The 23,937-nt window shown below is 36.3% G+C and overlaps 2 protein-coding genes and 1 pseudogene across 9 annotated transcripts in view; 2 read left to right on the top strand and 1 right to left on the bottom strand.

Moving 5' to 3' along the window:
* Positions 1 to 23,937, bottom strand: part of LOC129774820 (uncharacterized) — a 676,155-nt gene that overhangs the window by 284,765 nt on the left and 367,453 nt on the right. The window lies entirely within an intron of this gene.
* LOC129774822 (uncharacterized) overlaps positions 1 to 23,937 on the top strand; it is a 93,873-nt gene that overhangs the window by 52,851 nt on the left and 17,085 nt on the right. For both annotated transcript variants that reach the window (XM_055778824.1, XM_055778823.1), the window contains 2 exons: positions 148 to 407; positions 9,395 to 9,490. In XM_055778824.1, the coding sequence (XP_055634799.1) occupies positions 148 to 407; positions 9,395 to 9,490 (356 nt within the window). The remainder of the gene's footprint in view (positions 1 to 147; positions 408 to 9,394; positions 9,491 to 23,937) is intronic.
* On the top strand, positions 10,860 to 10,942 carry LOC129781010 (U4 spliceosomal RNA; annotated as a pseudogene).

The raw sequence follows: 23,937 nt of genomic DNA on the forward strand, positions 1-23,937 counted from the left end.
CGACGATGGTTGAGGCACGATAGAGCTGTGCGTGAAATAAAGCGGGGATACTAATGTCTTGAATGGGTCGTTCGGGCAATAAAATTCAATATTTCAGAACTTAGCCGTTGTTCGGAATTTGTTTCCCAAATGTTTCTCTCGTTTCAGGGTCTATTCTGGGCACTGGCCTGCATCTGGTTGATCTACGAGGACATCAAGATACCGCATCTCAAGGGCGAGGCGTACACCGGAAATTCGAGCTACGAATTCGTGTACACCAACTACATCCCAACCGAGTTTCTAATTAGCGGTATCGTTTCCGGTCTTCTGACGGTAATCAACGTTATTTGCATCTTCATCACCGCTATCATCGTGCTCAAGATAAAAGAGGTGGCCGCTCCCTACACATCGAGCCCGGATTTGCGAAGGTAGGTGGTGCTGGTGGGGCATTGTGGGAACGAAACGCGGGAGAACAAGAGATGGGGCGTTGGATCTCACTTCCTGCCATTACGATATCCATTCCACGGGGGTGTCTTTCGCGTTATCCAATTAAATGAGGGCGGCGAATAATTGGAATCTGATAGACGGGCTTTCGGTTTTTGTTTCGGTAATTGAAATTTTAATAACCGCCTAAAGCCTTTGATTCCGGTATTGTGTTTTCGATTCGGTGGCGGTACAAGAATGTTATTTGAATTCAATTTTAATTAGCTGAACGTGGCGAATACAGCAAAGATGTTCATATTTAGGGATACAGGTAAATCATTATCATTCCAGAATTTTCAGCCCACCAAAATCATTTATAATGAGCTCCTGTGGGTGGCAACAGCTTGTGGATTAAGCAGAATTGCCCTTCCCCTTCAACACTTCGGATACGGAAGGAATCTTTCGAAAACCGAAGATATGAAACTGCCAAACAGAGCCAAAATTCAACATTGCCAGTGTTTTGAATATAAATATTGCCTGAATTTGTGGAAGATCTGTTTTCAGTCATCTGCCAGTAAACCACAGATATGAATAACATAGAAATATCAAATGAAACAGATTTTCTTTCAAATATGGTGAGCTCAAATGATTTTTATGCCACTGAGGTGGTAAAGGAAGTCAGGGACACAGTATTTTAATGTAGATTATCACTCATATACACTTCTCTTGATATTTCTTTGAGAAATAACATTTATGCCTGCTTACCTGTATGCCTGTATCTAGTATTGGCTGTGGCTGCTCATCACACCAAATGCAACAATTTTGTTTATTGACGTATCCTTTCAATCGAAAATCAGCATTGTCGCTCTACGCATTTTTTAGGTCTGAAATCACGAAATTTTTTTCAGAGCCCGAATTTTTAAAAGATAGGGAGCGTTGCTCGGATATAAGTGATTCTACAATGTAATGGTAATACAGACTGGATGTTTTTTTTCTCTCCTTTTTAAATTCGTAACGCATGTCACGAATCACCGTCAGAAACAATAGTTTGAAAAACGAATCTCAGAACAATCCCATTGTGTAATTATTTGTGGCACATTCACGCCAGCCATGATGAAAAAGCAGAACTGAACATACGGCTCGAAGAAGATGGACGATTTCATTATTTTCCGATAATTTTATTCAATGCGCATACACACATAAACACATATGAAACCATAAGCAGTATTTTTTCAATAATTGAAATTTTAAAACATCTACACTGGTACTAGACTACCTGAAGCATGTGAGAACGTTGAAGTAGAATTAGTTCTCCCTCAAGACTAATGTCAAAGGCAAGATTATCAATTATCAATTATCTACTTGAGTCCAGATAATGTTGCATCGACAAGCGTCTAAAGTCATTGGAATTTAGGTGAAGGTGAAAAAATATGATGCTACATAAACTGAAATTTAGAGATGTTTAAATGATTGTTTACGTCATCATCGCTGTCTATCGATTTTAGTTTTTCCCACTTTATTAACTCTCCTATACTCGCGCGCAAAATCGTAACTCGTATACTCACCGACTGTGTGTGTCTCTGTGATATTGATATTATGTATGTTTAGGCGTTATTGGAATTTATTCAAAGAAAAAAATATAATTGAATGAAAAAAAAACTCCTGAACATATTTTTTCTTTAACTTCATTCAGTTTTAATAGTTACTAGCTGACCCGGCAAACTTCGTTCCGCCCAAAATGTTTTTTTTGTTATCAATATCTTCAAACATTCACGTTTTCTTACTAAGCGCAAGTTCATGAGTCCAATCGCAGAACTGTTGATTGATTGATCTTCTAATCGACCGCGTTGAATTTACCTTTTACTATAAAATTCCTAGTACTTCTACCCAAACTCATCATTATAATAACAGATTATTTTCAGACACAATTCTCGTTCAAGATTTTTCAACCACTTGCAAATAACATGTTACTCCGTTACATGGAATAAATGTTTGATACAGAAAATATGATAGAATACAATACAGACCTCTCCTCTCTTCTCCCCTTAGAGAGAGAGATAGGAGTGTCTATTCACCGTAGAAACATTTCATGCCTCCTGAAATCTTCACATGCCGAATTTGGCTCTATTTGCTTGATTAGTTTTCGATTTATGCAGAAATTTGTTTTTCGATTGTATGACAGCCAACACAAAGACAGGGGGAAGGAGTATCTAACCACCATAGGAACATTTATTGCATCCTAAAACCTCCACATGCCAAATTTGGTTTCGTTTGCTTGATTAGTTCTCGAGTTATGCAGAAATTCGTGTTTCATTTGTATGGCAGTCAGCCCTAAGAGAGGGAGGAGGAGCATTACATGCCAAATTTGATTTCGTTTGCTTGATTAATTCTCGAGTAATGCAGAAATTTGAGTTTCATTTGTATGTCAGCATTGTAAAAAAACGAACTGGCACAAAGCTGCAATATTTACCATGCCAATCATGACATCAAAAGACGAACAGTTGAAGGAAATCCATTACATTACAAAAAAGAGACGTGAAAAGACGTGAAAGATTGGTTCTTATGATAGATCGAGATCCATCTCTCTCTAAGGAGAAAAAAATACACCGAAGAAATCACCATCAGTAATTTTTTCCGATAGTACAAGTTGTTTAAATGCCCTGGGAGCGGGGTCATCCAACAATCCATGGGTTCAAGCTTGTCAGATAGATACATGAATTACAGGCAATGAAATAATGGACGTACTCGCTAACAAAGGAAGGTCAGGAGTAATTAAATTTCCCGAACTCAGTGGTGGAGATGCCAAGGAAACATTCCAGTCCAACAACTCAACTAAATCAAATAAAGTGTACGGTAACTGCCGGAGCGGATCAAACAAATGCTCGGGACCAAAGAGCTTTGACACATGTTCGAATAGGCCATACAGTACTCACGCATGGTTTTCTTCTGCAACCCTACGCAGACCCCCCAACGTGCAGATGCGAACAAAAACTTACAATTGAACATATTCTTACGAAATGTTCACTACTGAAAAAAGAACGTGAAAGGGAAGGTATTCGTGGTAATCTAAAGGAAATCCTCAAAAACAATAATGACAGTGAGAAGAAACTGCTGATGTTCCTGAAAAAGACCATGATATTCAATCTATTATAATTGATTCGAGTAAGACGCGAATGACGACATCGTTAAAGCGTCTATATTAATAATAAGAAAAATTAAAAAAAAATCTGGGCATGTAGGTATTAGCGGGCACGAAACGTTTTAATGGTAAATAGACATTGTCTGCCATACAAATGAAGCAAAAATTTCTGTAACTCAAGAACTAATCAAGTAAACGAAACCAATATTGGAATATGGAGGTTTTAGGGAGCAATAAATGTTTCTATGATGGTTCGACACCTGTTAACCCCCTTAAGGGGAAGGGGTTGCCATACAAATTAAACACAAACTTTTGCATAACTCGAGAACTATTCAAGCAATTGGGGCCAAAGGGTCAGGCAGGGTATGGAAGTAAAAAGTGTCCCCAAACCAAAACACCCGCTCTATGGAAAATATATTAGGATACTAAAAAATAAATTATGACTATTTGTTTGAAATTTGTTAGAATGGAGCTTCCAAATAAAAATTTGAAAAAAAAAAATACTCAAAGTGCATCTTAGAATGGTGTATCGAGAAATATTATCAGAAATATTTCATCAAAAATTTAAGTATTAAAAAATACGTAGAAACACATTTAAATTTGAATTAGAGTAGTAGTGAATCTCTAAACCTTCAAAAAAATTCAATATTTCAAGATTTTTTAGTAACTCAATTTTCGATGATTTTTTTTAAATAATATTTCTCGATACACCATAGTGAAATACACTTTCAGTATTTTTTTTTTCAAATTTTTATTTAGAATTTGAAAAGTACGTTTTTTTTACCATAGATCCTATGTTGAACCTCATAGGGGTTCAAACAAATACTCAAAATTTCATATTTAGTATCCTATACAATATTTTCCATAGAGTGGGTGATTTGATTTGGGGCACTTTTCACTTCCATACCCTGTCAGGCCCTTTGGGATGTGATGGTCTTTGGGTACGAGAAATGTTTCTATGATGGTGTGACATCCCTCCCATCTCTGGAATGGAGAGGGGGTCCCATAAAAATATTACACGTATTTCAACAAAACATATTCCATCCAAAAATGACAATAGAACCTTTTTTTAAAACTCTGAAGTACAATGGGAAAATTCCCATATGTTCTACAATTACATAGTGACAAGCGTTGTTAGTCCATTTGATGTTCACGCTAACAAAATTTGGTCTTTGTTCGAAAATGGAAATGGATTTGAATGTGATAAAGCGCACTCTTCAAAACTCGAGGAAGGAATTGTCTGATTTAGAGCTGTCTTTATTCTATCATGTTTTCTGTATCAAACATTTATTCCATGTAACGGAGAAACATGTTATTTGCAAGTGGTTGAAAAATCTTGAACGAGAGTTGTGTCTGAAAATAACCTGATATTATAAGGACGAGTTTTGTTAGAAGTACTAGGAATTTTATAGCAAAAGGTAATTTTAAAGGGTCAATTAGAAGATCAATCAAAGAGTTGGATCCATAAACGTTCGCTAAGTAAGAAAACGTGAATGTTGGAAAGTATTGATAATAGAAAATCCACTTCAGGCAGGAAGAAGTTTGCCGAGTAAGCTAGTATAATATATGAAGTGATATAAAGTCTCGAATTTGCGAATAAATGTAAAATCGCACAGAAATTCCTGACGGAATGCGCATTTAACATTTAGCGCAACTGAAGAGATATCCGTAATAGTTCCTCTAAGAGAGTATGAATTAAGCTTTACAAATTGATGGAGCGAATTCCATTATACCCCGATTTTGGTACAGCAGCGATTACGCTTTAAGATGCCAAACAAACATAGCCAGATTTGAAACTTCCAAAATATTCCTGGCCAGAATTCGGAGCGAATGCAAGCGATTCGAAGAATGAGAAAAAAAACACACCCCAAAGATGTTTTGCATTATTCAGCATAACATCGGATTCATTTGCCGTATCGAGAAGAAGTGCGAATTTCTTCATCTAGATATCTCTTCCATTATCCCCTTCCAACCAAAAACAGGCAACACTAAGCTTCCAATTTTCTGCTTTGGCCCCTATTGGACGTTAATTTGACCCAACCAACAAGATCCATTCCGTGCGGCGCTTCCAAGACTACGCCGGGATTCAATTAGGAAACTAAATAACGCAAATTTGTTTATTTGCTCTAAGTTTCTTCACGGGCTTTCCGGGGGTGAACCAAAACCGTAACAATATTTGCTCGCCGCTCCGGCAAGACGCGAACCATTTGGCTGGCGTGAGTAAGCAGTGCTGTCTGCGCTTTTCCACCCTTGTTGTGCTGCGTTCCGGTGAAGCGGAAGCTTTCAGAAGGGAGCTTCTCGAAGGCATCGGTATGGAAGCTTAAGGAAAATTACTGTCTGACATTGGTTTTTTTTCGCTCTCGCAGCTCTCTTATTGCGTTGCTAGGGTTCAATTAGCACCATTCAAATGTATGTACCTGTCGAGTTATTCTTCCACAAGATGCTTGGGAGGAGAATTAGACCCGACAGTGTCGTGGGATAAGCTGGGAGCTAAAGATATTGATTTATCGATTGAAATATGTTCAAATCAGAACAGTGATGCTTTTAATTTGATAAGCTGAATCAAAAAACCGTAATAAATAACAACAATAATAATCAATCGTTACTCCCATTTCGAAAAGTATTCATTCCCTATGAGCAGAAACTTCACAATTCTATGGGAAACATTTCCAAAACAAATGTGAACTGTAGCAATGATTAACAACAACACGCTCCCCAAAGGATTGCCGCAAGCGTGACGTGGGTCTCATGGGTTATCCAATCAATTTCGTGTTCCATTTGTCTTTTTTTAGTGTCGCACGAAAAACTATAGAAAATTTTGGCACACATAAAACTCACGTGTACTCACGTGTATGTATGTTGGCAAAGGCAAATGTGACAAAAATTTATTCTGTCGTCTAGGTGAACATTGACAACGTAACAATTTTGCTGCAGGTTTGGTTTAATGATCAACTTTCCGGGGAAATTTGAAACATGTTTTTGATTGGGCAATCAATGATGAACGGAGAAGAATGGCTTCATTGGTGCTTGAACTCGCAGAACAAATCTTTCCAATTGGAGTTCACTTAAAGAGTGGTTGCCTTTCTATTTAATTCTTTAATTCTAAATTAAACTAATGTGCAATTCCTAATGAAATCGAACTAAAAATGCCGATTCTAAAAACTTGTATTTTTGATTCGAACGTATTCCGTTTGGGTTGGAGGAAATATGAGTTTTCCATAGCATTAGGGAATTTTTTGACTCAAGTGTAAATTTTGAAAAGAGCGTATCGATTTTAGTAAGAGAAATCTTTGATAATTTATATCTCAAAAACTATGAGTCGTATCGTATAATGTCTTAGAAAGAGTTATAGAGTATTGATGTTAAAACATGAAAAAATATACACTGATAAGAAAAATAGTACCCTTTTTTATTTACAAAAAAAAAAGACTTTAATTTGCAATATCTAAAATACATAATTTTAATTTTTTTTGAATTTTTCATATAAAATAGAAGTCATGTATGAAATTAAAAAAAAATTTGATTAGAATTTTTAATTTCATTTGTTTTTAATTTATATATATATATATATATATTTTAATTCTTTGTTTCATATAAAAGTAATGTAGAAAATTTTAAAAATGAGTACGAGATGGTAAAAAGATGGTTTAGGAGTTGAAAAACATTATCGCTACGTTTTCTATTAACCCACATGTCTGCGAATGTTTTTCAACGTAACTCCTAAACATTTATTTTTCTATTATATATGACTTCTATTTTATATGAAAAAAATGAAAAAAAAATTAAAATATGTATTTTAGATATTGCAAATAAAAGTTTTTTTTTGTAAATAAAAGAAAGAGTACTAATTTTATTGATCAGTGTATGACTTCTATTTTATGTGAAAAAATTTAAAAAAAATTTTTTTAAATCACGTCAGGATTCAGAATTCGTGGCTATAAATGATTTTTAACATACAAAAATTCGACGTTTCGAAAATTCATTAAAATTCGATGTTCCACAAAGTTCGTCAAAAATAGTTTTACCATCTAGTACCCATTTTCCAAATTTTCTACATGACTTCTATTTTATATGAAAAATTAAAAGAAAAAGAAAAAATATGTATTTTAGAATGAAAGTTTTTTTTTGTAAATAAAAAAAAGAGTACTAATTTTTTTTCTCAGTGTATATTTTTTCCATGTTTTAACATCAATACTCTATAACTCTTTCCAGGACGCTATTTTGATAGGACTCATAGTTTTTGGGATGTAAATTATCAAAGATTTCCTTTACTAAAATCGATACGCCCATTTCAAAAGTTACACTTGAATCAAAAAATTTCCAAATACTAAGGAAAACTCACATTTCCAAACGGAATACAAACTTTCATTCGAATCAAAAATACTCATGTTTTGTCGTCAGTCGATTTGCTCTAATTCAAATAAGACCCTTTCACCGAAGCAAAAACATTTTCTTTTAGAAAGAATTGCGTTCATTAAGTCTGCTACCGTACAATTTATCCTTGAAAAGTTACTTTCTCATTTCCATTGACGTCAACTTTGATATCGTGTTGTCGTGACAAACGTATTTCGGCCGCACCAAGCTTCCCCTGTCGGATGGAATGTAAACCACAACTGATGGCGAACACACGCACCCCGATTTTACTCCCGCACTCTCTGTCTCTCTCGAAACGATATTTTGGTTTGGTGGACTTAAGTTTCCCGGCTAAAATATTACAGTCATTTATTGTTGGTTCCTGCGGCTGGGGGGAAACAAAAGGAAATTTGGTCTCCTGCTTGTTATTTCAAGGGATGAATTACTGGCGTTTCCTATCCCCTCTGACCGAGGCTCATTCCGGCCATGTTTGCCAAAAAGCAGCATAGAGTTTTGTACCTATAAATTTGGAAACTTTAGCCCATATACTTATTAGTGTCGTTTGAGTGTGACAGGTGTTACTTGTGTTTACAAGCAGAACATGAAATAAGACAACAAATGAATTTATGTGAGCAGCCTTCTCGATATTTCGGTTCACTTTGTTATCGTTTCTGTGTAGACACAATAACTGTCGGGAATGAACAATTCAATTCTCCCCGATCCATCTATTCCCAAATATGGGCCACCGTCTGCTTAGTAGGATCAATTATTTATGCTCGAGAGAATATCCTTTTTCTGGGTCTACCCCATCGAACTTTTACAATATTTTTCCATGACTCTGCATCTTTTCCTCCCCATTGGGGTACATTCGATGGGACGAATCCTGCCAACAGTTAATGCCGTTTGTCGGAACCTGTTGTATATCAGGTGTTGAATGTACCTTTATCAAATTGCTTGCTTCACAGAGAAATACAAAATGCTAAAGGTTGAATCGAATCTGACACTGCAGCGATGGAAGTGGAAGGGTAACGTCCAGTTCGATTCGTCCAAACCCTTTTTTTTTGCGCTGACAGAAGAGAAACCGATTTATTGAAATAACATTTAAGCAGGCGCCATCCCTACCCCCTTTTTTTCGTTTTGAATATGTTCAGCTTATTGAGGAAATGAACCAATTGTTTGAGATCAACGTTGGGCTCAAACACCGGCTTTAAATATGATGCCTCGCTTCGCCTTCCAATGTTTAACATTTATCCGTTGATCTAAGCTTTACTGTTGCCCCCAAACAGATTGAAACATCGGAAAATCCATCGTCGAAAAAAAAAGAATCGCCTGTTGATGGGTTCAGCATTGCGTTATTTGTCTTGTAGTCCGACCCAGTTTCGCCACGAGCAAGGGAACCAAATTAAAACGGGGCTTGGATTGCGTTGGAAAATTTATTTCAATTTTATATGTGTTTTTCTCTCCATTCACTATACATATCTCTTTTCGTTTGTCTTACAGATTCTGGGAAACGGATATCCGCACTGCGCGGACGGCCAACCGGACCACCATCAGGAGGAAGCAAACGGGCGGCGGCGCGGCGGACCTCATGTCGACGTGAGTATTCAACGCTAACCAAATATGGTCTGATTAATGGGGGGTGATTTTGCGCTGCCATTCGCGGGGAGGCTAGCCGTAGAGGGCGCAATTCAGAGCGGTTGTGAAACCAATTTCGAAAAGTTAAACGCAGCATGTTGGAATGCTCTTCATGCAAGCTGTCCAAACGGTTTTTGAAATTTCGCTATTCTGCGTAACGGTGGGCGAGCTCTGTTGAACATAAAGCACAGCGTGTTCCGCGAGTTCATCAGCTTTAATTTTGTTTAAATTTTCTTAAATTAACCTAGCTTTCACGGTTACTGTTCGACTATCTGTTTCAAAACATGACGGCAGATGAATTTCAATACATTCGATAATATTTATTGAATCAATTGTGCCTTTCGCCTCCTTGTTGAACTATTTTCCACGAACAGACAAACATGTCCCCAGTGTCTTAAATAAGTTTATTATGGCTGGTTTCTGATCAGAATTTTTTAGATGAACGTGCACATGCGTATATTTTTTACCCTTCGCACTTGAGAGGCGCTACTGATTTAAGGTGTCAAGTATGAAAAATGGATTTCTGGTAATATTTTATTATTTGTACACGTTTGGGTTTGTTGATACATGTTTTTAAAGTATTTGTAGAATGAATTTTGTTTTTGGTTTAATTTGGCCGAAATTTTCTCGAGATGCTGATTCTCGCAAGCGAAAAAGTCTTTGAGTGCAAAGGGTTATTTTATATCTTCAAGCACCAACAAAACTGTTCAATCAATCAATTCTGTTCAATCTAGAGATGGGTAAAACATTAAATTTTGAAAGTCGGTTCAGTGACCTCATGTAGATCTTTCGTCCAGTGAAGTAGAATGTAAATCTCAGTATAAAAAAAAAAAAACATGAAAATTTGGTTGAAGCCTAAGGTTTGTTTCAGTTAGAATCCGGAATCACTGTTCATTTTATTGCAGCGGTCGCGATTTGGATTGCAGCTGTAGAAAACCAAGGTTCTTGTCACAAACAAAACAATGGCCTCCACAATGTACAGAGTGCCTGAGAAACTTCTCTTTTCGTTTATGAAGGCTCACCAAGGTCCGGTGAATTTTAGGCAGATTGGCTAGCTGCCACTACAGTCTAGAGGTGCTTCAGTGGTACCGTGATAATGGGGTCGATTATATGAAAAACAGCTCAATCATCACAATTGCACCCAATTGAAGAAGCCAAAGTCACTCGGGATGCTGTAGACATGAAGAGATCGTGGAATAAAATGTTCAATGAGGTCGACCAACAGAGTGTCCGAACTTTTATGGAAGGTATCCGAAGAATAGTATGCAGGAACAGAACTCAATAAAACTTCAATGGAACTTATTTTCTCTGGAAGTAATAATACAAAGATAGCTCTGCGTAGCGACGATATCGTACCCAATGAAGAACATCCGAGGTGCGATTATTGCTAATTGAAAAAAAAAATCAAATGAATTCTAAATCAACGGCATTCCTACGTCCACCTTGCGGTTATATCATAGGTATAACCCATCCATAGTTTTTTCTTTATTTTTTCATTAGGATGTTCATTTCTTTTTTAGGGTGGTCCGAAAAATCCATTTTCGCCTTTTTTCGAAAATGACTTTTTTTTTTAATTCAGATGATCGACATATCATATTAAAGCCAATCACCTTTTTTTTTGAAAAAATACTATAACTGCAGAAAATTTGAATTCTGCTCTCGTTATTATTGATTGTATTCGTTTTTTACTGTTTTCGTGGTCTCGCTATATTTTTTATATATTTTTTTTGAAAGCTAAGGATAACATATGCCGAAACCAGAGAGTTTTTTTTCGTTTTTGAGTTATGATTTTTCAAAGTTAACCGATGGTCCAAAAAATTATTTTTTTCCCATTTTTTCCACTACAAAAAATTATAACTTTTTATCTACTGGACCGGTTCAGATGACCGACATATCAAAATAAGTCCAATGAGCTAGCCTTGGTACAAAAAATATTACACTCTGAATAAAAAAGGATTTTTGAAAAACGTCATTTTTGGGAAAATAGGGAAAAATGATTTTTGGACCATCGGTTAACTTTGAGAAATCATAACTCAAAAACAAAAAAAAAACGCTTCCCTGGTTTCGAGATATGATATTCAAAAAATCCCTCAGCTCCAGGAAAAATATAAAAAACATATTACGCCTTTGGTCCCGAGACCATTTAAACTATAAAAAACAAATATAATCAATAATAACGAAAATATAAAATTCAAATCTTCTGCAGCTATAGTATTTTTTCCAAAAAGACCAGCTAATTGGATTCAATTTAATATATCAAACATCTGAATTGGCCAGTGGTTCAAAAGTTATGAATTTTTGAAAAAAGTCATTTTTGGCAAAAATGAATTTTTCGGACCACCCTAAAATGGAAATGGTCACCCTAACAAAAAAATTTAAAAATACTGGACTAATAATTTGCTATAAAAAACAAAACTCCCACTTTTGACGAAAATCTGAGAACAACTACAGGTAAACTTCGATATAACGTACATTTCACTTTCAAAACTGTACGTTGTATCGAATTGTACGTTATATCGAGCTTGAGCTTGAGCTGGGGTAGACTGTACAATTAGTAGTTGCTCTCCGTGATTGACCTGAACCAACCAAATTGCACAAAGAACACACAGAATGACGCTTGGGACTAGCAAATCATTCTCGTTGTGCAATTTCCGGTGATTCGAACTTTAAATGGTCAATAACGACGCCGGCCACGTCCTTACAGTCACCAGGGGAAGGGAAGGAATGTTAGTATGATAATCGCCGCCCGAAGGCCAGAAGGGTCGCCTCTATAGCGTGGTTCCCTAGCGATTATCATGGAAGGGACAGTTGTTAGTAGGGTGAGGTGAGTATCAGGATTCACTGAGGTAAGTGATGTGATTATGTTAACGCGAACCTGTAAAAACAATTGGACTGGTTATATTTTATTATTTATCACACGTATTTTTCATAGAAATCCAATCGCGACGGGGGAGAGTTGAGTGTGGGAAACCTGACAAGGTAACCGAGGGAACTTCTGTCAAATTATTATGATATATATCGTTATTAATTACGTGTATTATTTATCGAGCTCCAATTGCGACGGCGGAGAGTTACCTTTGGGAAACCTGAGAAGGTAACCAAGGGAACTTCTCTAAAACCAATCGGACCGCCGATATATTCCATTGTTCAACGAGCGTACCCTATCAATTTCCAATAGCGACTTCGGAAAGTTATGTTTAAGAAACCTGAGATGGTAACCGAGAATATTTTTTATCAAACTTAAATCGCGAAAAAAGAAGAAATTAAAGAATTAAATAAATAAAAAACTGTAAAATTATAGGAGTAATCATTTAAAGGATTAAAGTATTAACATTTTCTAACAGCCCACGACGAAAGAGTTAAACTTCTGTTTTAGTGAGAACGAGAACGCTTCAACCACAATTATATTACGCGACGCGCAAACGATTACTACTTAAAACAGACCACACTTTTCGAACGAAAAGTTACATTCATACGGATATACATTTACACACAACTAAGCTACGAGAAAAAAGAGAGTTCTGGAATAAATTTGAAAAATAATAAAAAACTCATCCAATAAACACACAAAAATATACCCTCCGCCCCATCTACTAGAATTAATTTATTTGATAATAAAGAACGATCTCACCAATATATAATCCGATAGTAGATTTTCTATTCATCAATGCAAAATCTTGCACAGAATAATCCACATCGCCGTGGAACAAGATTGATTGCACACAAGCTTGCATAAATATATGCATCTACAAGTATCAAACTGTGATCATGCTGCCAAAAGGTCATACAAAATCACTACCACTGGCACACACACACTTCGCGTTTGACTAGCTGATGGATTATAGCGAAACACACACAAACACAACGAACGCGTGGAAAAGAAAATGGAATAGATGAACACAGAAGCAGAACAAGCCGTGCTATCACCACTACACTCTCTAACAGCACAAAATGGAGCACCAGGAAGCAATACTTTCTTCAGCCTTGTCGAACTCATGGAATAAAAATTACACACTTCCCATTGAATCCGGAGTTAGACCTGAATTCACTGCGGCAAACGAACGTGTTCCTTTAAACTTTCACACTTTTTAGCACCAAAGACCACTTTCTACGACCGAAATTCATAAAACAGAGAGGAGCGTAAATGCGCACGTCTATCGCGAACCGATGCTCCTGTCACTCTTCTCGAATTGTACGTTATATCGAAGCATAATAAAGTACTCACAAACGTAGTCTATAATACATTATTGTGTTGCTGTTTTAGTCAAGTTAATGAATAACTTCAACTAGAAGACGAAGCCAGCCTTTCTCATGATGTTTCCCTTCGTACTGTTGATTGAAGATTGATTCATTTAGAATCTGGATTCACAAAACCAGTTGTATTTCGAGATTGATTGAAGGTACAAAACTTGTTTTAGCGTCACAATACAGATAATTCATTGTTCTATCAGAAAAAAAATATTGAAAAAAAATTTCCTTTACACTTTGAAAAGGTGTACGTTATATCGAGTGACGTTATATCGAGGGTACGTTATAACGAGGGTACGTTATATCGAAGTTTCCCTGTATATCGGTTTGGCATGGAATGGCTGTATATATATATATATATATATATATATATAAATGGATTTCTGTCTGTCTATCTAATTCTTATGGACTCGAAAACTACTGAACGGATCGACATGAGAATTGGTATGTAGGGGTTTTTGGGGCCGGGGAAGGTTTTCATGATAGTTTGAGACCCTTCCCCCCTCTCTTAGGGGGGCTGCCATACAAATGAAACACAAATTTGTACATCACTCGAGAATTATTCAAGCAAATGAAACCAAACATGACTTGTGAAGTTTTTAGAGTGCAATAAATGTTTTTACGGTGGTTAGACAATCCACCCCCCTCTCTAAGGGGGAACTGCCATACAAATGAAATACAAATTTCTGCATAACTCGATAATTGATCAAGCAAATGAAACCAAATAAGGCACATGGAGGTTTTAGAGTGCAATAAACGTTTCTATGGTGATTCGACACTCCTCCCCTATCTAAGGGTAGGCTGTCATACAAATGAAACACAAATTTCTGCATAACTCGAAAACTAATCAAGAAAATGGAGCCAAATTTGGCATGTGAAGATTTAAGGGGGCACGAAATGTTTCTATGTTGAATACACTCCTCCCCCTCTCTAAGGGGGGTTGCCATACAAACGAAAGACAAACTTCTGCATAGCTCGAGAACTAATCAAGCACAATTTGGGATGTGAGGGTTTTTGGGTATGAGAAATGCTTCTATAATGGTATAACACCCACCTCCCTCCTCTGGAATGGAGAGGGGGTCCCATAAAATATTACACATATTTCAACCAAAAATATTCCAATCAAACATGACAATTGAAAATTTTTCCATTTGATGTTTGCGCTAACGAAATATCTTTATCTTCTTCTATCTATATCAATAAAAATGGATTGCCGAATGTGTTGATTAGAGCAAAACTCAAGGAAGGAATTGTCCGATTTAGGGCTGTCTTCTTTCTATCATATTTTCTGTATCAAACATTTATTCCATGTAACGGAGAAACATGTTATTTGCAAGTGGTTGAACAATCTTGAACGAGAATTGTGTCTGAAAATGATCTGATATTATAATGATGAGTTTTGGCAGTAGTACTAGGAATTTTATAGTAAAAGGTTAATTCATCGGGGTCGATTAGAAGATCAATCAATGAACAGTTCTGCGATTGGACTCATGAACTTGCGCTTAGTAAAAAACGTGAATGTTCGAAGGTATTGATAACAAAAAAACAAACTTTGGGCGGGACGAATTTTGCCGGCTTGATTGTGAGAATTCTATCAAAATCTTCAAAAATCATGAGTTTTACTCCACTGTACATGTAATAGCCAAATAAATTTCATCTTAACGTTGAAATATTACATGTTTGCTTGAGAAGAGTCATATTTGAAATATATTTTTTTTTCAAACTGTATATAATTGAGTCCAAAATTGTATATAATTATATCATATACGCTATGATCAAAAAGTACCGGGAATTCTAAATAAAACAAAATAAAGTTAAATTTCAAACAAAATTGTTTTATCTTCTTCAAAATATGATCCATCTGAAGTAACACACATGTGCCAACGCTTGACCCAGTCCTCCATGTATCCCTGGTAGGCCGACGAAGGGATGGGCTTTAGTTCCCTCGTCACATTCTCTTTGATCTCCTCGATCGACTGAAATTTCTTTCCAACATTAGCTTGATTCCACAAAAAGGTATTCTCTGATACAAGTTTTTCAAATCGTACTGACCCGGCTTACGTTACCGATTCAGATAGACATATGATGCCTGTTAAACGTTTTTCTTCCGAAACAGAAGCACAAACGTCACTAGCTGAGCATGATTAAAATGCTGCTCGAAATACAAAAGCACCCGTGCGAGTAGGCCCATACGGCTGGAGCAGGTGACGCTCCAAATTATCCTAATTGGTTCAATTAATTCAAAGTCTTCCGGCCTCCCCCGTTCGGATGACGTAAACATCGCTCAGGTTGAAAGTGTTGCCGCCTTCAGGTAAACACCAACTTCGCTCAACTTCACACACTTACCGAGGGGTAGCGTTTCAACCATACGTTGTGGGATATAAATCCAGCCTTTCTGTATCCTTCTCGTACGGTTGACAGGTGTGAATAGAGCTGAAAGAAGGCATAGTTGCGGATCGCAAGTTATGAGAATCTTTCACCATCGCACACAAGATGAGACCATCGTCTGGCTCATGAACAGAGAGCGGGGTGGGAGTACTTGTCGTACGTCAACTACCGTAACGAGCATCACTCTGTCATCATCGTCTGACGGGGAGCAATTTTTCACATTTTCACGCTTCTTAACTTCGGTTTTATTTTCGGTGGCTTGCCTCGGTTGATCATTACTTGAATGAGGCAGTGATATGTTCTGAGAATTTTGTGTGCTGTGTAGAGCCTTAGAAGTAATGGTTTGCTGACAGGCGTGTTTAATTATTTAACAAACGCGGATGACACGTGCTTACACGGTTAACTTTAAATTAAACCACCGAAGACACGGTTTAGAATCGGTTTTTACATACAAATTAAAATAGCTAAATTCAAATATATCGATCCATCAAACCAGTTTCTATCTAGAATCCTTTCGTCAATCAGTTGGACGCATTTCAATTCGCACTACTTGGCAGAATTCAAACCTTCAATTCGCATCTCTCAACAAAATATTAAAAAGTACACACGTTCATATACAGTTCAACAACAATCATCCGATAAACCAGGAAAACTTCTCGTTGATAGCAACTGTCATGTATAACAATTTCCAACAATCGAGGCTCGAACTACAAAGAAAATCGTCGAAAAAGCAAACGGTGATGTTTTCCCATGGCTTGGCGAAGGAGTCAAGAGGAAATCATATTTTTCGAGTCCTTTTCTATCCCTGCCGCATGTCATCGATATCGAGCAACTACCATTCCATCGAAGGATACTAGCATCTCATGCGGATCAGTGGCGTGGCAGCCGAGGAAAGGGAAGTAAAGAAATACACCACCCGGTCGGCGGTAATTCGCCTGCCGGGACGATTCGTATCGAAAACTTAATAAATATTTGCCCTGCTGTTACGTCGATTCTCGGCGCACTTGGGCACTTGGAAAGTGCAGTGCCAGTGGCCGGGCCGGGGATGAGCTTCACCGGTTGTCTTCTCTGGGCAGCAGTTGTATGAAGTTGTCAGGGCGGAAAATATGTGCACTCGTTAACTTTGCCCAGCTTTTTCTCGAGTTTTTCTTCTCTGGGATGATGGTGGCGGTTGGAAGTTTTTTTTTACTTTCTCTTTCTTTGCTATCGTTGAATGTATTTTGCACCACTCCTGGTTCTGGAGAGATACACTGGATGAGTGGAACAATTTGAACGGCAGTTTTCAAGTTGTTGCGAATCATCTGAGAGGGATAAATGCTTAATGGCATAAATGAAACATTCAGATAAAACGAGATGCCAGCAAATGCCATTTGTCGTGTAGTTGCTCAAGCGTAAATCTATTTTAATGTCTCGATGACAGATTTTTATCACAAGAAAAAATGTTACTGGCTTCGACCTGTCAATCGTTAAATCGGTAACTTTTTGTTTATTGCAGACCAGAAGGATGTCTTGTTTACCATATAGGACTTCTTTCAAGCAGAGAGTTTGTTTACCTTTTATGGTATAAACGTATGAACGTTTTTCATCTAATAGTGATAACCATTTAAAATCAAATTCTTGATGCATTTTTTGCGTTGGGTTGTGTTGTCGTTGAAATGTATCAGATTAACTTTTTTAGGCCTAATTTTTTTTATATACACTTGACATAGGATTAGAGAAGCAAAGTTGAACATCGGAGAAGGTGTCGTTAGAAAATAACAGATGAAGATTAGATTTTCATAATTTTGAAGGTACATGCTTATAGTTTTGAAGCATTGTTCTTTATGTATGTATGCGAAGAAATTCACCAAGAAATAAAAACAATTGTATTTCCGTGTTGTATATGTCTCTAGACATATAAACTAGAAATTATCGAAGATGAAAATTGAAAATCGACTCTCCTCTCAGTAGCCTCACTTCGATTAGGACTACTTCGGAATTCACTGTCAACATAGTGTGAATTGACTAGAAAATGAATTGACGAGCGTTGAGAGCAAGGATAACCGATGAACTATTCTAGTCAATGGTTATTCTAATTGACGTGACTAATGTATGCAAATATGCGTCTTCATTCAATCTGACTTCAATCCATACTTCTACTCCTCCTGACATGAATCTTGTTACCCGCGTACACAATTTTATTTTACTTCCATATAAAGTGAAACGAAAACTTAATTTCTGATGCAAAAAAGTAGTTACATCATCGATGGAAGGTTTATGTCTACCCACCGTGAACTCAAACCAACGAACTTAGACAGTTATCAGGTATGCTATGAAGGTCCTCGTGTTAGTACTAGTAAATAGCGTGCGCTTTGGGAGGAATTCTACACAAAAGTTTAGTTCACTTTGTCTCCGAGTTCAATTTTGTGAAAAAAACATACAGAAAAACGGGTTTATATCAACAAAACTCACAAATTTGTCAGAGGTTCTGAACACAACATTGCACGCTATTTTATATGAGAGAGTAATTTTCGTGTACGATACAAAAAAAAATCTAGCTTACCTGTAATATATGTCAAACCACGTTGAACTCAAACATCGATACATGCATACGCGATACATCAGCCATTCCACGACAAACCGATATAGTGGTTCTCAGATTTTCGTGAAAAGTGGTAGTTTTGTTCCTTTCCACAAAATATTAGACCCGCATTTGTTTGTTATTAGGGTGCCCATATCCATTTTAGGGTGGTACGAAAAATCCCATTTTTAACAAAAATGACTTTTTTCAAAAATTCATAACTTTTGAACTACTGAACCGATTCAGATGATCGACATATCAAAATAAAGCCAATTATATATTTTTTTGTCATTTTTCTAAAAAATCTATACTTGCAAAAATCTTTTATTTTGATTTTGTAATTAGTGATTGTATTGGGTTTTTATAGTTTACATGGTCTCGGGACCAAGGGTGCTACATTTTTTCTTATATTTTCTCTTGAAAGCTAAGGATTTTTTACATATCATATCCAAAATTCTTTTTTTTTGTTATTCTTGTTCTTGAGTTATTATTTTTCAAAATTAACGTTTTTCGCCTTTTTTTCAAGAATGACTTTTTTCAAGCATTCATAACTTTTAAACTACTGGACCGATTCAGATGATCGATGTATTAATTTTAAGCCCATGAGTTGGTCTTTTTGGACAAAAATCCACGCTTGCGGTTAAATTGGATTCTAGTCGCATAGATGTAGTCCAATCGCATTCCTATTCCATATTGAAAACTAGCTTTGAAAAATCATGACTCATAAACAAAAACACACCCCTTTCTGATATTTGAATAAATTATGTGAGAAAACCTTTGCTTTCAAGAGAAAACATGGCGCAAATGGTCCCGAAACCATGTAAGCTATGAAAAACAATTACAATCAATAATCACAAAAACAAAATCCGATTATTTTCCAAGTGTAATATTCTTTTTCAAACAAAAGCATTAGCTTATGATATGTCGATCATCTGAATCGGTCCAGTAGTTCAAAAGTTATGATTAGTTGTGATGGAAAAAGGGGGAAAGTTAATTTTTCGGTTAATTTAAAAAAATCATAACTCAAGAACGAAGGATAACACTTCTCTGATTTTTGGATATATTATATAAAAAATCCTCAGCTTTCGAGAAAAAAATATAAAAATATATCGTGCTCTTGGTCCCGAGACCATGTGAACTATAAAAAACAAATACAATCAATAATTAAATAAATATATTATAAATATTCACATCGATGGATTTTTAAATTTGCACGGAAAGTTTGTCCCGATTCCGTTCCTGTGCAAAAAATTGTTCGAGATATACCACAAGATAGGTGCGATCTTGATTCCGAGTTTTCGATGGTAGAATTCTCTCTTGCTCTCCTTTCTTGTAACAATTCAAAATAAAGCCAATTATATATTTTTTTGTCATTTTTCTAAAAAATCTATACTTGCAAAAATCTTTTATTTTGATTTTGTAATTAGTGATTGTATTGGGTTTTTATAGTTTACATGGTCTCGGGACCAAGGGTGCTACATTTTTTCTTATATTTTCTCTTGAAAGCTAAGGATTTTTTACATATCATATCCAAAATTCTTTTTTTTTGTTATTCTTGTTCTTGAGTTATTATTTTTCAAAATTAACGTTTTTCGCCTTTTTTTCAAGAATGACTTTTTTCAAGCATTCATAACTTTTAAACTACTGGACCGATTCAGATGATCGATGTATTAATTTTAAGCCCATGAGTTGGTCTTTTTGGACAAAAATCCACGCTTGCGGTTAAATTGGATTCTAGTCGCATAGATGTAGTCCAATCGCATTCCTATTCCATATTGAAAACTAGCTTTGAAAAATCATGACTCATAAACAAAAACACACCCCTTTCTGATATTTGAATAAATTATGTGAGAAAACCTTTGCTTTCAAGAGAAAACATGGCATCTGAATCGGTCCAGTAGTTCAAAAGTTATGATTAGTTGTGATGGAAAAAGGGGGAAAGTTAATTTTTCGGTTAATTTAAAAAAATCATAACTCAAGAACGAAGGATAACACTTCTCTGATTTTTGGATATATTATATAAAAAATCCTCAGCTTTCGAGAAAAAAATATAAAAATATATCGTGCTCTTGGTCCCGAGACCATGTGAACTATAAAAAACAAATACAATCAATAATTAAATAAATATATTATAAATATTCACATCGATGGATTTTTAAATTTGCACGGAAAGTTTGTCCCGATTCCGTTCCTGTGCAAAAAATTGTTCGAGATATACCACAAGATAGGTGCGATCTTGATTCCGAGTTTTCGATGGTAGAATTCTCTCTTGCTCTCCTTTCTTGTAACAATTCGGCTCCAGGAACAGATAGAGTTAAGTTCAACTTGCTGAAAAACTTCCCTGATGTGGCGAAACATCGCTTGTTGAATTTATTCAATCGGTTTCTGGAGCATAATGTTGTTCCAGATGATTGGAGACAAGTGCGAATTATAGCTATTCAAAAACCCGGAAAACCCGCGTCCGACTTCAATTCGTACCGCTCAATAGCAATGCTGTCTTGTATACGGAAATTGTTGGATAAAATGATCTTGTTTCGCCTTGATCGTTGGGTTGAAACGAATGGCTTACTCTCAGATACACAATATGGGTTCCGCAGGGGCAAGGGGACGAATGATTGTCTTGCGTTGCTTTCTTCAGAAATTCAAATGGCTTACGCCGAAAAAAAACAAATGGCTTCAGTATTCTTGGACATAAAGGGGGCCTTTGATTCTGTTTCAATAGAGGTTTTGTCAGACAAATTACACTCTCGGGGTCTACCGCTTCTATTGAATAATATGTTATATAACTTGCTTTGTGAGAAACATTTGAATTTTTCTCATGTAGATTCGGCAGTAAGTCGGGTCTCTTACATGGGCCTCCCTCAGGGCTCATGTTTAAGCCCCCTTTTGTACAACTTCTATGTAAGCGACATTGACAATTGCCTTACACAAAATTGCAGCTTAAGACAACTTGCAGATGATGGAGTAGTGTCTGTCGTAGGATCAAAAGAATCCGACCTGCAAGAACCCTTACAAGATACATTGAACAATTTTTCAACCTGGGCCATTGGGCTAGGGATCGAATTCTCCACGGAGAAAACAGAGATGGTGGTTTTTTCTAGGAAGCATAGACCAGCAAAACCAAAGCTTCAACGTTTGGGTAAACCGATCACTCATGCTATGTCATTCAAGTATCTTGGGGTCTGGTTCGACTCCAAATGTACTTGGGGGGCCCATATTAGGTATCTGAGTAAAAAATGCCAACAAAGAATAAACTTTCTCCGTACAATTACCGGCACCTGGTGGGGAGCCCATCCAGAAGATCTTATAATGTTGTATCGAACAACTATTCTCTCAGTGATGGAGTATGGCAGTTTCTGTTTTCAATCAGCTGCCAAAACACACCTCATTAAACTCGAGCGAATTCAGTATCTTTGTCTCCGTATCGCGTTGGGATGTATGCCCTCAACGCATACCATGAGTCTCGAGGTTTTGGCAGGCCTACTCCCACTAAAAGATCGCTTCAATTTATTATCTCTTCGGTTCTTCATCCGGTGTATGGTCATGAACCCATTGGTGATCGGAAATTTTGAGCAGCTGATCGGGCTAAATTTTCATTCTGGATTTTTTGACTTCATATCATGAATTCATCTCCATGCAGGTTGATCGCGCTACTCTTTCTTTTTAATCTTGCCGATGGCAATATCTGTGCTTGTGGCCAAGGTTACCACGACATCGAACACGCTGAAAACTCTCTTCGGGCCAGAGGAAGACAGCCCAATGTGCAGGTGAGAGATGTGTTGGCTCGGTTAGACCTTGATTACATGTCCCAAATATACGTCTTCTTAAAAGTTATCGATCTTCGTGTGTGATTGTCCTTATATCCTTATATTTTCCTTTTCCTTTTCCTTCGCGAGAAATTAAATCCCTTCTTACTAACAATAGAATAAGGTGAAATGTAAATACATGTTAGATATAAGATAGGCTTAAGAATTGAGTATGATGAATGTGAGTGCGAATGTGAGTGTGAACATTGTCAACATATCCTTATATCCCTTCCTTTTCCTGAAAAAAATGTCACCCTTCTAAACTCGAGCAAACCGCGAGTAATCGGTTCTCTACTTCATTAACACTAGAATTAATGAAAAATGATTATATATACTTGTAACAATACAGATAGGAGTTTGGCTCCTTTAAACTTATGTAACTGAGCCTGTAAAAATAAACGATTTAATAAAAAAAAAAAAAAAATAATTAAAACCAAATTAAAATTTACTGCAACTGTAATATTTTCAACTAGTTAATTTTCATTTGATATGCCTATCATCGAAATCGGAGTAGTAGTTCAAAAGCTATAATTTTTTTTGAAAAAAGGCATTTTTGGAAAAAAAAAAAAGCAAAATTTTGATTTTTCAGACCCTCAAATGGAAATGGTCACCCTAATGGAAAAAATCAAAAAAATCCAGTGTAATGTTTTGCGATGAAGAACAAACTTACCACTTTTTACGAAAATCTGAGAACCACTATATTGGTTTGACATAGAATGGCTGGCATGAAAGAGAAACGAATTTATTTTCGGGGAGTCACTTCAGTATGCATTGAAGTCTATTCGACGGAATGTGATTGATTTTCATTTGATGAAATGTGATAGTCGAGTCGTAGAGTGAGATAGCAACTAAACGCCCGTCTGACCGTTGAGTCATGTTGACGGAGAAATTGCTGGAAGAAGCCAAAACTCATTTCCAATTGAATACGAAGGCGACTTTCTTCATAGTCCGCTGACTATTCTCAGTAGAATATGACTTTGCTGAGCCCTGCTTTTGACATTAAAAATATTTTTCGTGCCAAAACATTAAGAAATCTACACAATTAATTAACTTATATTCGAGATATTTTCAATTGAGTTTTAAATTACCTGTCCATCTTCGATTAAGAATACTGCCGTTCTACGCATAGTTGTCCCATGTTACTTTTTGACGATTTTAACTTTTCTTCATAAAACGTTGTTTTTATGCATAATCTTACAAAAAAAAAAACAAAAAAAAATATAGCTTGTTCCCAGCTTTAAAAAACATCATCAAGCTCACTTGTCCCATGTTGATATTCTATTCATAACTTTCCCACAATGTATTTTTTGTAGATCCATATCGAATAAATTGATTCAAGTACAAGAATTTATAGTCACACTATCAGCTGGGCTAATTCACTCATTTCTGGTTTTGGAAGAACGAAC

The sequence above is a fragment of the Toxorhynchites rutilus genome, chromosome 3 (assembly GCF_029784135.1).
Source record: "Toxorhynchites rutilus septentrionalis strain SRP chromosome 3, ASM2978413v1, whole genome shotgun sequence".
NCBI lineage: Eukaryota > Metazoa > Arthropoda > Insecta > Diptera > Culicidae > Toxorhynchites > Toxorhynchites rutilus.